This window comes from Perna viridis, chromosome 5, assembly GCF_037379345.1.
Source record: "Perna viridis isolate PV_CMFRI_1.1 ecotype Kerala chromosome 5, ASM3737934v1, whole genome shotgun sequence".
Taxonomy (NCBI): domain Eukaryota; kingdom Metazoa; phylum Mollusca; class Bivalvia; order Mytilida; family Mytilidae; genus Perna; species Perna viridis.
Window position 1 is genome coordinate 2781838 of NC_142449.1, and position 14419 is coordinate 2796256.

The 14419-nt window shown below is 34.2% G+C and overlaps 2 protein-coding genes across 2 annotated transcripts; both read left to right on the forward strand.

The window, feature by feature from the left end:
* Positions 1-4330: 4330 nt before the first annotated feature.
* LOC148615606 (uncharacterized) lies at positions 4331-10105 on the forward strand. The gene is made up of 6 exons (XM_088581555.1): positions 4331-4382; positions 4778-5292; positions 5750-5875; positions 6119-7967; positions 8950-9078; positions 9388-10105. The coding sequence occupies exons 2-4, from the start codon at positions 4902-4904 to the stop codon at positions 6226-6228; spliced, it is 627 nt and encodes a 208-aa protein (XP_088437681.1). The 5' UTR covers positions 4331-4382; positions 4778-4901; the 3' UTR covers positions 6229-7967; positions 8950-9078; positions 9388-10105.
* Positions 10106-10183: 78 nt separating this feature from the next.
* Positions 10184-11723, forward strand: LOC148615607 (uncharacterized). Its single transcript, XM_088581556.1, has 3 exons — positions 10184-10519; positions 11166-11306; positions 11545-11723. The coding sequence occupies exons 1-3, from the start codon at positions 10447-10449 to the stop codon at positions 11652-11654; spliced, it is 324 nt and encodes a 107-aa protein (XP_088437682.1). The 5' UTR covers positions 10184-10446; the 3' UTR covers positions 11655-11723.
* The last annotated feature ends 2696 nt before the right edge of the window (positions 11724-14419 follow it).

Here is a 14419-nt window from a genome sequence, read left to right on the forward strand (position 1 = left end):
TTTTGCGGTCGTATTATAACGGAACGAAACTATTTGTAATGTTGCAAATAAAACTCACCCAAAATTGTCACGTGAAAATCATGTGAATTTCATGTGAAACTCAACTCACGTGAATTGCACGTAAATGGAATTTACCTGTTCTTCTATATAAAAAAATAAGCAGCACTGCGCAGGACTGTCCAGCAACTCGTCGGGTGTTTCTAGAAAAGCAGAGGACGCTTACCCTACCGGTGCACCTGGTCCATGCTCCCAGTTTTTAGTGGAGTCCGAGTTGCTCATTTACTTTTGTTACTTTGTATGTATGATTTTAGTTACTTTATGTTCTTTGTTGTGTATGTCTGTTTTCCATGTCTGGTCTTTGTCCCTGGATTACATTCTTTTGATTACCGCTATAACCTTGGTTCCCTTGATTACTCTTAATATTTGATTTATTCGAAGCAAAGTAACGATAAAATTAATACTAATGGTGGCACATCAGCCGTGACAAAGTAAAAAAAAATAAAACTGTTGTTGTCCCCTTAGGAATGACATGTTTGTCTGTCGCGTGTTGCACAAAATGTCGTATGCTGCACAATGATACCGTTTTAAATGCAGCTAAACTGCATTATGGTGCCATGTAGTGTCTTGCGTGGTTTGTATTAGAAATATCCGTAAACATATATCATCCTCGGGATATCACCATTCAAAAAACATTACTTTCAACATAATGGTACAGCATTCTTAAAAATCCATGTATACTCAATTCTATAACTTCAGGCTTACTGTTTACATATAGTTACACCATATACAGTATGAAACATGCCACCACACCTTGTTATAAGTTTGGTCTAATCACTTACTGAGTTATACCGAGCCGAACTGGAGTCAGAATGATTACGGTAAAATTAACTTCATTAGCTTTCATTCTTTTTGTCAAGGTATATATATTAAATAAAAATGGAATCAATTTGATAAATGAAATTACTTACAATAGTTTAAAAATATATATTCTGCGAAATTGTAGGAATTATTTCTAACTGTACTAATAAGTTGGCTGGAGTCAACCTTGAAATAAAATCTTCTTGTAAATGTTGTTCCTGTTGTCTTATGTTTTTGGTGTGTATGTGTGTGTGTTTCTCTATTTAGTCTTTATCCTTGGAATATACTCTTTTGATTACCGCTCGAATGTTGGTTGCCTTGGTTACTATTATACTGTATACAGTGAAACATTTCAGTATTATCAGAACATTGAACCAATATCATCATAAGGGAACTACCATTTGATTTTTATGGGGGTGGGTGGAGGCTAGGATCAAATTTGAAATAAAAAGGAAGGATAAAAATTTTCAAGTGATAAAAAGCCAGGACAGGCCATAGGAATAAAAGGCAGGATCTATTGTTTCCTTTACATCGTTTGTTTATATTCAACAACAAACAAATTTCGGCGAATAAGAAAAAAGGCAGGATTGAAAATTTGAACCTAGCCCCCCCCCCCCCCAAATAAAATACAATGGTTACTCCGCAATAGAACATACTGACAATACAGAATTAAGGGAGCAATAATATGAATTCTAGGGCACCTGGGTAAGCACTTTGTACCCAAAATACCGCAAATACGGTTGATAAACAAGTTGAGCTGAGATGAGTTAACAATATTGTTATATTCGATTAAATATGAAAACTATGAATTATTGGGCAGCATCATCTCTCAGTTAAAAGGCAAATGTTTAACTCCCATTATTTTGATATATGCTGTAAGTTGACAAGACGCATGTGTAATTCATTTTTGTCCGGGCATTACACTAATCTTGGCCATTTTAGAATATTTTTAATATTATTCGTGATAAACGTATTCTGACGCTATTTATTCATGGGGCAATGTAGCGAGTGTGGTATTTGATACCCGTATATCTGTTATTTGTGAAAAATAACTGATTTTATGAGAAAATTCTACTTTTTTCGATGAAGTGGTGTTGGATTTACATCTGTTGAATTACAAACTGTGTGCTCCTATAATGCGGTTGATGTTGTCGTCAATATAAAATATGTTCGATGATAAATATAGGGAAAATTTTAAACCCGAGAAAATTATTTTAGGCCGTATCATTTAACAAAACAAACGTAATCCAAAATTGAAACGATTTTCGATTAATTTCACGAATATCCTAACTGTGTAACACTTGTGTTAACATGAATTTTTTGGGTTTTTTTTAATCAAAAGATATCAAACTGACCTACACGTGTTGCAGGGTCTATTTCAACGCACGCGGAGATTTCTATAAAAAAAAATGTTTTTAACTGGTCTGGAAATGACATGTCTATAAGAAGGAGACAAATTGTGTAGATGTACATGTACTATTTAAGTGTTTAGTTTTAGCACATACAGCGTATACTTATGCATTCAAACAAACAGTGAACTTCGAATTTTCTGATTGTGCCATAGACCTGCAAAATTTCCCTTCATTGTGTTGCACCTGTAACAAAATTTGCATGTTTTAATGCAAGTCTTTGTTTGGTACTGAAATTTCACATTTTGATCATTTAAAGCTAGCTTTCTGTATTTTATTTTACCATCCTTGTGTTCAGACATGTAATGTTTCGCTATAATTTATAAGTCATTAATCTTTTCATCTCAATAGAAACATGTAAAGGTTATGCCTATCCTGCAAAATAATGTATGGATATACGTTCAGAACCAAAACAATAATAATTATGCACCTATAATTCATCTACAACTATGTAAATCATAGTAAAACGAGTTAGGTTCATGTGTCTTGCTACTTTTAACTTCTTTTTTTCTGCAAAACGAAGTAAATTCACATATGTATGTATCAATATGCTGCCAAATGTCTCAGCTTTACAATGATACCAAGAAAGTTGTGGTAACACTTGGGTTTTGTATCAAAATGAATACAGTGGAACTCTCTCTCATAGAAATCGCTTAAATTGACATAGTTTTCAATGTCAAAACCCCTAGAGTATTTATTCTTCAGTAAAAATGGCTTACTAGTATTTGTTATTTATGTTTTGGATATTCACAACTGATACTTCTTTGATTCTGTTGGTGACCTGTGGCGATTTTCGTAGTCAGAATTTATAAAACCAAAACAAAAAATAATAATAATAATAAAAAATGCAAAAATGGGAATTTCAATATTCCCGTGAAAAGTCGCATAACTTCGACTCTACAAGATATTACTCGCCTAAAATGCCTCAAATTTTGAATAATTCGATAGAAATTAAATTTCCTGAATTAATAAATCACCATTAATTGATTTTCAAGAAAGATTTTTTTAAATGTTTTAAAATTTAACCCCTTCCCCGAAAAAACTGGTCTCAGTATCAAGCATAATTCTCATTCACAGCATATCGACACCGTGAAACTCATATTTTAGGCATTCATAATTAAGATAGTGATTTACTCAACATATCTGGTCAATCCAGGCGTTTGAATTTCTTTATGAATTTTCCCTTTTATGAAAAAACACATTATTGTCGCCTACGCTCTTGAAATTAGCAAATATGTTGGATGCATCGATAATGAAAGCAATCGCCTGCAACATGCCCACTGTACGCCGTTTATATGTTAAAAATTAAAAATTTTATGACTACGAAAATCGCCACAAGTCATCAACAGAGTCCCAGGTTTATCAATTGCGATAATATTGAACGTAAATAACAAAAAAGATATTTTTACTATAGAATAAACACTCTAGGGTGACTGAATAGACTACTCAAGTGTATTTCGTTCAGCATTTTTCTAATCGGCGTTGTGACGTCTATTTTGCCTTTTACGGACTGATTTGAAGTTACACCGGATCGAAAAGTTCCGGGGTCACACGTCGTCATGAAATTTTTTGTCCACATCACGTAAAGAAGAAATCACTGCACGTAAAGAAAAGAAAATCCACATAAAGTATTTAGAGATCGACATAACGTAAAGATGAAACGACCTCACGTTATAAGAAAACCACTGCATGTAAAGATAAATCCACATAACGTAAATATATGTTGACATAACATAATCATAAAACGACAGAACGTAAAGACAAGAGTACAGAACGTAAAGACGAAATGGCAGAACGTAAAGACAAAACGACATAATGTAAAGATGTTCCTACAGAACGTAAATACAAAATGACCACATGTAATTATAAAACCACAGCAGGAAATATAAAATTGACAACACGTAAACAAATGTGTATCTCATCAGACAGTTTAGGCGTTCCATAGTCTTTTAATATAGAATTTGAACCTGCCCAATCGTTATAACAATCAAATGAATGTTCCCTAAGCGGGTTTTTATTGTCAATACGGATGACTTAAATGTGTGTTGGGCATTTTACAGATGCTGCTGACTATTTTGTGCATATTGGTAGGTGTTACACAGCTAAAGACTATCGGTAAGCTTTACTCTCAGAAAAAAAAAAACAATAATACATTAGACCGTTTACCAAAGTCATGATGGGGTTTACTAGTAATTTTTTTTCCAATGGGTGGGTGATGTGATAAATAAATGGTAAGACCACTTTTATATAAAATAGTCGTTCCTTTATATTTGGAACTGATAAACTTTAAGAAATCATCGAGATCAAGTAATCATGCGAGTCATAGTATTTTGGCATGCTTTTACACACTCGAAAGCCCATTAAGCTCATTTCTGTGGAATAAAACAGTTTTTTTTTCGCGTAACATATCTTTTAGTTAACGAAAATGAGCTCCATTGGCTTTCGTATATACATTTGAATATGTTATTGGAATTCCTTATCGGTGAAATGTGTATATATTTCTAATTCAGAATCCAAGACACTTGGGCCACAAACCGAGGCCACATATCAAGATGAAAGGCGACTTCAAGCAAATGAACCAGTGCCGTTATCTATAAAACATTCCCGGCAACCATTATTGAAGGTAAAGATAAAATGAAACGCACGGAATCAAGACGTCATGCAAGTGAACCAATGCTTGTTAGCTATAAAACATTCCCGGAAACCATTATTGAAAGTAAAGATGAAATGAAACGCGTGGAACCAAGACCAGTGTCCGTACACATAAAACCACTTCCTCTAATCGTGACAGAAAATAGAGATGAAGCGAGACGATCGGAGGCTGAACCAGTGGTGACACACGATGAACCATTCCTGCTCCATGCCAAGATCACAAACCAGGGTAAAACAAAGCGTCAAATAACTGATAAAATGCCAGCAAAGATGAGATATTTGCCACCGTATAGAGGAAGTCACATACCCGAACCTATTTATATTAACGATGTTATGCCTAAACTTCACAAATCAATATCAGATGATGGTAATGGTAAGTAGCGGAGTATCACTGAAAGTATGACCGTCATACCTGTTTTGCTCAATGTTTAAATGTAGTCACAGTAAAGGGCCGTGAAGATATATTTTTAAAGTTCTTATATATATTTTTTTTCTAACAGTTAGGAAAATACGATAGGGTACATGACATTGTTTAGTTCTATCAATTCACGAATTGATAAATCCCGGGTTCGTCACTAACAAAAGAAATATTTAATATAGAACCTTTTGTGCGAATTGTGGGATAGTCGATGATCATGCGTGGAGCATGCTCAATATACACTTCCGGGGAAAATTCTTTTATTCTACCCAAGCCCTACCTTCCGGAAATGTAAATTGGGCATGCCCATAAACTTACCACAAAAGAGTATATTCAAAAACATTGAATATAAAAAAAAAGACATGCATGTTCATAATTTAGCTCTGGTCTCACTCTTTAACTATTGTTGCAGAGCTAAGTTGCCATGGTTGCAGACTAAATGGTCGATGCTATCACCCTGAGGCTATATGGATTGATGACTGTAAAACTCTAATCTGTAAAGTGTTCCCCGTGAGGGGGGTTCAAGTTGTTAAGGAACGTAAGTACCAATGATTATGATACATGCAAAGCTATAAAACCCTTGTTTGAAGATAAATTCTAACGTGGTAAATAACATATATAAACTTCCGTCTGAGCACGATTTTTTTTTTTAATAAAAAATAACTTTCCGTCTTTTCGAAGTCTTAATTGTGAAAGGGACAAATAGAATCGTCAATAAAGCGCTTCAAGGTTATGTATGTGCTTAGTATTCAGTTTCGAGTAATCTAATAAAATTTTTCAGAATGTAAAGATATAAGAAACAGATGTGTGGATAGCAGCGAAACGTTTGATGGTTACAACCGATGTTCCTGTAAAGTTGTGAACCAAAGCCCTCAGAGAACCTGTTCTTGACCCGTGTAGGCAGACAACTCCAGGCCTGACATGTATGTTCTGTCAGCAAAAAATAAATAAATATTAACAGTTCATTTTATCAATACGTTTTTTTTTAATTTTGTTTCATTATTTTTTGGGGTCTTCTTTAAAGGTTGACACATTTTCGATGGTTACTTTTACTTATAAAAGGGTAAACATAAATGTTTGGATAACGTTATAGAAATATTGGACAAACGTAAAACTGCGGTGGATTTTTTGGTGGAGTCGTTGGAGTCTTTAGATCAAAATAATGATTCTGAAGTCAGATTTTATACTATTTGATTACCATACACCGTGATAAATCGAAAAAAAAAATGAGAAAAAATGCAACTGTCAGGTCAAAAACTCCTTATTTACAGTGTGACAGGATAAATCTGCCAAAATCTTTTAACATCAAAGTGTCCTCACATGTCATCAGCCATATAAGTTTGTCTAATTGATATAAAAAAGGTTACATGAAAGAGATACGATGTGATATAAATGTTGTCTCTCTTGATCAAATTGAATGCAGTTAAGAAGGTAATGGATTTCATCCTCAACTTCCCCTAGGTCACACTATTGACAAAATCTCTGATAAGGATGGATACCTCTGTACCTGCCAGATCAATTTGTAAATGATGAGATGAAACTCTTGGTTTAATTTCTTCTTACCTATAAATTACTTATTTGTGTAAGTAATTCCCAAATCTCTGATCTGTTTAAACAGTGGATAGTTACGAAGTTATTTATTATTTGATTTTTCCATAGCTTTGAGTGTTCATCTTTTAAAATCTTCTTTGATATGTCTTTCGAAATCTTTATTCTATTCGAAGTAAAAAATGCTGGCACATTTTTTAGTATTTGTTGCAGTGAGCCATTTCATGGTTTATTTTCGTCATGTAATCTTTTTTGATAGCTTATATGCATCTTGTAACAATAGGAATGAGTGAGAATTTTTTTATCTGAGCCAAGAGCTGATCGTGGATTTGACAATGGCATAATATAAGGGAGTAAGGCCAAATTAAGATAATTCAACAAATGGGAAGTTGCCATCATGTACGGTATACAAAAACATAAGGTACTGTATCAACAAAAAATACAAAAGCGAACAAGTCTGAATAGAGTGTATACTCGTATGACTTAAGGATTATATATTAACATATCTGCATTAAATAAAACATATAATATGATAATGAAAGTGAGTTTGTATAAATTTCAAAAGGTACAGCGATACATCAAAAGTTGTAAAAGTTCATCATATCATTGTTGTATCTCTATCTCGACTTTCTTTCTTTGGGCAATGGGTGTTGCCTAATGTGAACGTGACACTATTAAAAGAATGGAACAAACAAAATCTCAATTTGTGTGAATGTATTTCGGATTTCAGGAAGTCAGAGTATTTTTTCCTATCCTTTGATAATGACGAAGGTTAGTGAACTTAAGTATATATTGTCGTTTTGCACAATAACAAAATTAGAAATAGATCAGATATGTTAAAGATCTTTTTTTCCGAGCGCGTACTTACATTTAAGTCACATCGGACGATATTGTAAAGCTATTACTTACTCGATATGAAAGAGTGTTTTATCTTTAAAAACGCAGTATTTTGATGAAATTAATTGGTACATCAAAATCCAACAATAGTAATCACATTTCAACATACTTTTTTTCTTAGTTTCAGATCATGTGTTTGTGTCTTATGTTAGCCACCACTCGTGCAATAAACATTAAGCGATACAGTAAGTAAATCAATGTAAAGAGTTTTTTGTTTGTTTTAGTTCGTTATTCTGCACACAAACTATCAAATATATAAATACAAATATTGCTGTTTCTATACGAACTATCTCTGATGTTTGAAATACTGCGCTCCGCTAATGCAGATCAGTTGGGAATACCGCTAGCACGGGCTAGGGTGCAATCCTTAGCTTTATATATATACTGTTATGAATTCCATCGTGACCAGCGGTTAAATACTTGTAGTTTATGGTAACTACTACCCTTAATCTTAGTTTAAACAGTATTTTATTATATATTAACATGAGCTCTACAGAACTAGTATACATTACATTCCAATAAAGATTAAGAATAGTTTCTAAAGAACTTGCATAAATCTGTCTCCTGAAAAGAAAATACCAGTTGTACATGATTAAAGTATTAATAACATCATTAAAGCTATATAAAACTATTAATTCATACTTGCCTAAAATGAAAGAATGAAAGTTGTGACTGTCACATACAGTTACCAATCCAAGGTAGACGTCTAAAGCGACCTGATTGAACGTGATATTCAATTAATCTGTTCGTCGTTACTCAGAAGGCCAGCAAGAAGATCAAGTTTCATTTCTAATGAACTCATAATTTGGACATGAAAACAGAGAATGTGAAGTGGTTGCTACCTGATCACATACCCTGAATCTTAGCTACTATACTACCCTGAATCTTAGTCCATACTACCCTGAATCGTAGTCCCTACTACACTGAATCTTAGCCATTGCTATCCTGAATCTTAGACACTATTATCCTGAATCTTATTCCCTACTACCCTGAATCTTAGTCCCTTCTACCCTGAATCTTAGTCCCTACTACCCTGAATCGTAGTCCCTGCTAGTCCGAATCTTAGTTCGTATTACTCTGAATCTTAATTATTTCTGACAATAAGTCTTGTTTAATTTATATAAAATTTTACTGTTAGAATAAGATAATGACCATAATACATTTCAGTCCCAGGTTGCCCTGGATGTAGTATAGGGGGTATATGTTACTACCCCGACCAGGAATGGAAAAAGAACTGTTTCACAAAGAGATGTCAAGTTTTCCCTAGTGGATGGAGGACTTTTGTCGTTAAGACACGTAAGCATCACAAAATGTGGTCGAAGTATAGAAAATCTAATTTCTTCATAAATAGTTCCAATGATCGTGAACATGTACAATTGTATGATAATCAAGACATTTCCGTCATTATTGATCATTTAAAACTTAAACACTTATATATCAGTGTACCAATCTTAAAGAAGCTACTGCGGAAAGACTATTGAGAATTTGCCTGAAAACAAATTCATATAATATGAACAGCTACCCAGACACCATTACATAAGCAGATATATGTTCTTTCAAAGAAAAAAAAACCGTCTATTAATACACAATTTCCTATCGCTTCAGAATGCCCGGATATATATAACAGATGTGTGGATAATGGTGGTCGCATGTTAAACCACCAACACTGTGTTTGTGTTGCATCTAGCAACAGCTGGAAATGGCACTGTCCTCCATTTCATTATTACAAGAGTCACTACAGTCATAACGAAAAACTGTCCAATGTTCGAGAATAGGAGTTAAAATGAAATAAACTTTGAGAGACATTATTATTGTACGATGCGAGACTAAAAATATACTTTCGAGGATATATCGTTATGCGGATGATACCAAAATGTACAATATATACTTATCTTATTATAATTTTGTCATAACTAATAAAACCTTTGAACCTTTCCCGCCTTGTTTGGAGAAAATATATGGAATTTCTTTATGGTACAAAGACAGGAAATGTATCTTTATTATTATTCGAAGGTACTATTAATTCATGAACTCTTAAACCATGTTCATTCTAATTTCGGAAGGCCTCGCATGTTTTTCTTGATTTTATTTGGTATTATCTTGAAAGAGCAACCAAAATTATAGTTATTATTTCAAATGTCATCATTATTTAATACAAGCCCCAAGTAATATTCATTTTGTTTTTCATCTTGATCGAGTATATCAGGTCTGTTACCATTACGAGGACATGACCGATGGCACGGTTACACCATAACCTTTAATGTGGACTTTTGCGAAAGGCTTTAAAATTATCATGAACTTTACTTGGCTTGTAACAGCTGAAATTATAGGTTTTATATTTCTGATGTTATCATTATTTAACACCCTGCGAGCCTCAATGTTGAAAAACGTGTGACACTGACCAGTATAAATATAACTAACATCTACTTGTGGCATTACAACCTTCTCAGACTACAACAATACCAGGTATGGCGTATCTCGTCTATATATAGATATATATGCATCAATGCTGCAATTCGTCATAACGTTAGTTAATTTTAAAATCCGTTTTTGATTTAAAAGTGTATCCTTAATCAATCCCAATTTTACAAGCGTTCTTTGCTATTTTTTTTTTCTGTTTTTTTTTTATGGTTTCTGTACCCAGTTTTCTTTCGTGACTTTCAGATGAAGCTGTTAATAGTTAGTGCGATTCTGTTGGTGACCCTGGTCTCTGTTCAATCTAGGATCCCGGGAATAAGTGAGTACATATAGATTATACTTTAGGTATTGGCGTGTTCTAATCCACGACTTGAAATAGTAAAATTTAGGTTTTATCAATGCGAGTTTTAGGGGGCTTGTCAATACCTAAATTTCACTTTAGTTTGTCAATTCTTACATATGTAGCCAAAATAGGTTTCTCCCATGAAATTTTTATAAACTTTGAAGAAAACCACTTGCGAAAATTCAATCCAAATCTGGGTTAAAAAGTCGCGTGCATGTTTAATCACGTCCTGGAATTGAGAATGATTTCTTAAGTCAATATTGCAAAAGCATAGTTTTTGTCAGTTGTGTTTTATTTCTGTTGATTTGAGTGAAATCACAAAAAGTCTTTTGGGAAAGAGAATCGTTGTACTTTGAAGGACGAAAGTAATGTAACAATAATCAGAGCTGACACAAGCATCGTCCTGATTTTTTCAAGTTTCTGATTTTGTGATTCTTTGACTGTAATCTGAAAACCAAGTGAGTGATTTTCGAACAATCATGTGATACTCTCAATGATTGGACACATGTCAGATTGCGTGTTGTAATCAGAACGATTTTCGAACGAACGAACGGACGGATGTAAGGATTTCATTTTTATCTCGACTAATACAGATAACATACTTATTTACAAACGTTTTCAGTTCCAGGGTGTACTGGATGCAGCGTAGACGGCGTTTGTTACTTCCCTAATCAAGAGTGGAAACAAGGGTGTTGGACCAAAAAGTGTGTGGTTTACCAGAACGGAGTAATGAATGGTTGGAAAACATTAATAGTTAAAACGCGTAAGTATCACACCAGTTCCTAAGTTAGCATACTGTACATTATGTTAATTGTGAACGAAAACAAGGGCGAATTACATAAGCTATGTTGTAAAACAAACCCTAAAGTAACTAGTTATCTTAATTTTCGAGACGATGCGTTTTCGTTTTATAGTCGTTAAATGCCTTTAAAGATGTGTCATTGCTTTGCTCTTACAACTCAATAGAACTCCGTTTACATTATACTGATGGTTTATTTTAGAGTGTCCAGATACCTACGGAAGATGTGTCGACCACGGACAGAAATTATCAAATGGATGCTACTGTAAAACCAATGGGTACCAATGGAATACCATTTGTGGTGGAAAATAAATTTGGAAATGATTCTTGTGTTTCCTTTGTTTGCGCAGAATATTAAATGATTATTGTTTTTGTACAATTATTGCGAATTTATAAGAGTTTTGTTTTTACTTATGAAGTCTTCTCCGCGATAGAAACTGTACATATATACCAGAATATGACAAATCAAAAGGTACTAGAACGTGTAGAAAAAATCAATATATGAACAAGAAAAAAAAAGAAGAAAAGTGTCAAGTGCTGACAATGAACTCGTATGACATTTAACCACAATTCTTGTTTGTCCTGACTGTTTCAGAATTCGACTTCTTTGGTCGAATAAAGCTGCAGCCTTCGAAATATGTCTATTATAGTGTATTTGAATCTTAAAGTAATGTAAAAATGGAAATTTAAGCCAGGTAAGGTAAAGTTAAAAAGGGTAAAGTTAATAAGGAAGACTTATTAAGACGTCAAAACGAAGTTTTGCGACTTATTTTATTTTTACTTTTTTTTCCTTCTGAATGTTACTAGATATCCGAGCGATAAATCGCAGACCGTTTATCCTGAGTAAAAGCTATCGTAGGGAAAGAGGGGAATACATGATACGCAGACTAGACACTGCAATACCTTACGGGTGCAATTACAACAACAAAAGTATAGGAAACCCATCAAGCCGATTGAACAATTACATAAATGTGATGAAATTGACAAGAATCCAAGACGGATAAGGAGTCCTGGCCATCGCCACTATACGTTACCTAAGATGCATGATGTCTTCATAGATAGTCTTTCTTTCATACAAAAACCTCTTGGACTTCATCACATTCGAACTAAACTCTATTCTATACCACTCCTTTTACAAAATAAGACATGACACTTCTGTTTCTGAACCTACAATAACATTATACAGATTTGTTGCCATCATTTTGGATGTTGGTTTCCACAGACTCTTTAAACCAGTTTCAGTAAAAGGTCAAGATAAAGAAAAACGAACATTTCTTCCACTACCGTTAGTCAACAATGGTATAGATGCAATTAATTTCGGCTTACATCCTCTATCACAAAACACGTAACCAACAAAATTCCCCATATTTCAAGGACAAATAAATACCGGTTATTTCATTTTCCCATATTTCACCTATTGCATCAAAAATTTTCAATTACAAAAATATTGCAGAACCTTGAAATTGAGGACTTCAAGGCTAAACCACTTGACTTATCTTGCAAAAACTCCTTATTCAAATATGCTCCTTCCGGTCACATCATTACGGGAGGTTTAAGCATCATCGAAAACGAATCTCTCCGTAAGGTCCTTTCTGAAGGTCCCAAGTACCGTGAACCACGCTCCATAAATTTGAATTATAACTTTAAAGTTCTTACGGATGCCGTGGAGGACTACGCAAGAAAAAGGATAAACGAGAACAAGAAGACATTAATTCTCTATCAAAACGGGTAAAGGCCGTAAGATCTGTAACTCTGAAACGTAGGAAAGTTTTAAGTGGGTCAATAGGTGTCGATGCTACGTCAATTTTCAAAGACCCCGAGGTAGCAAAAGAAGTGTCTACTTATACATGACAAATATGTTGTCGTATCAGCAGACAAAACCCAAAACAATATTGTTTTTGTCTGCAAAACACATTACATCCAATGTTTATTAACAGAGTGAAATGTAGAAAATGATACCAGTGATAACACCCATACTACCACTACATTCTCCAAAGAAGCAGAGACGGATTCAGACGGGGGCGTGGCGGGCGTGCCCCCCCCCAAAAAAATCGCAAAGTATGGGTTGTCAGGAGTAGATTTAGGCAGTTTCATGATGAAACCTTAATTTCACGTTAATTTGACCACAAGTACGGTACATTTAGTTCAAATATTTAGTTCTTGGTAGAGATTCCTCATACTTCGTTAAAAATATTTTCAAATTATCTTCCAAATATACCGCAGAAGATATTTTCAAAACGCTGGAATTTCTTTTAACGACACCATATTTGTCCAGTGTGGTAGACACGTTTTTAAACTTGCTGACCTATTTCTTCACTCTTATGAGGCTGACTTTATAGCAAATTTGATCCGAAAGAAAGGGCATCGTTTAGTTAGATCCTTTAATCTCAGTTTCCGCTGTCAGATGACGCATTATCATTCAACAATCCTAGTTCCAGAGATTTGATACATCGCATCTACCCCGAAGAACTTGAGATAACGGATACTGCTGACACTGTGAAGTCACCCTCTTATTTCGACATATACTTAGAAATCGATGGTAAAGGAAAACTATTGATAAAACTATACGGCAAACGTGATGAATTTTCATTCAGTACTGTCAACTTGGCAACATCCCTTCAGCACTTGAATATGGAGTTTTTCATATCACAATTCATATACGTGATACCAGAGCTTACCATAACTACGCAGACTTTTGTATCGCGCTAGACTTCTTACAGTTAGGTTTCTGGTACAGGGTTATGTTGCTACAAGATTGAAGTCATCACTAGAAGTTTTGTGGTCGTCATCACGAATTCGTGGATCGTTACGGTGTATCTATCTGCACCGTGAAAACTGATTTGTTCAACATGTAATAGTTTTTCGTTCCTCTTTCGTCTACCCCGGACTGAACTTTTTATGAGCAACTCGGTGGGTGTTTCTCATTTACTATTGTTACTTTGAATGTATTATTTTAGTTATTTAATATTCTTTGTTGCGTGTGTCTGTGTTCCGTGTCTGGTCTTTGTCCTTGGATTATATTCTTTTGATTTCCGCTAGAATCTTGGTTCCCTTGATTACGCTTTCGTTTCATAGCC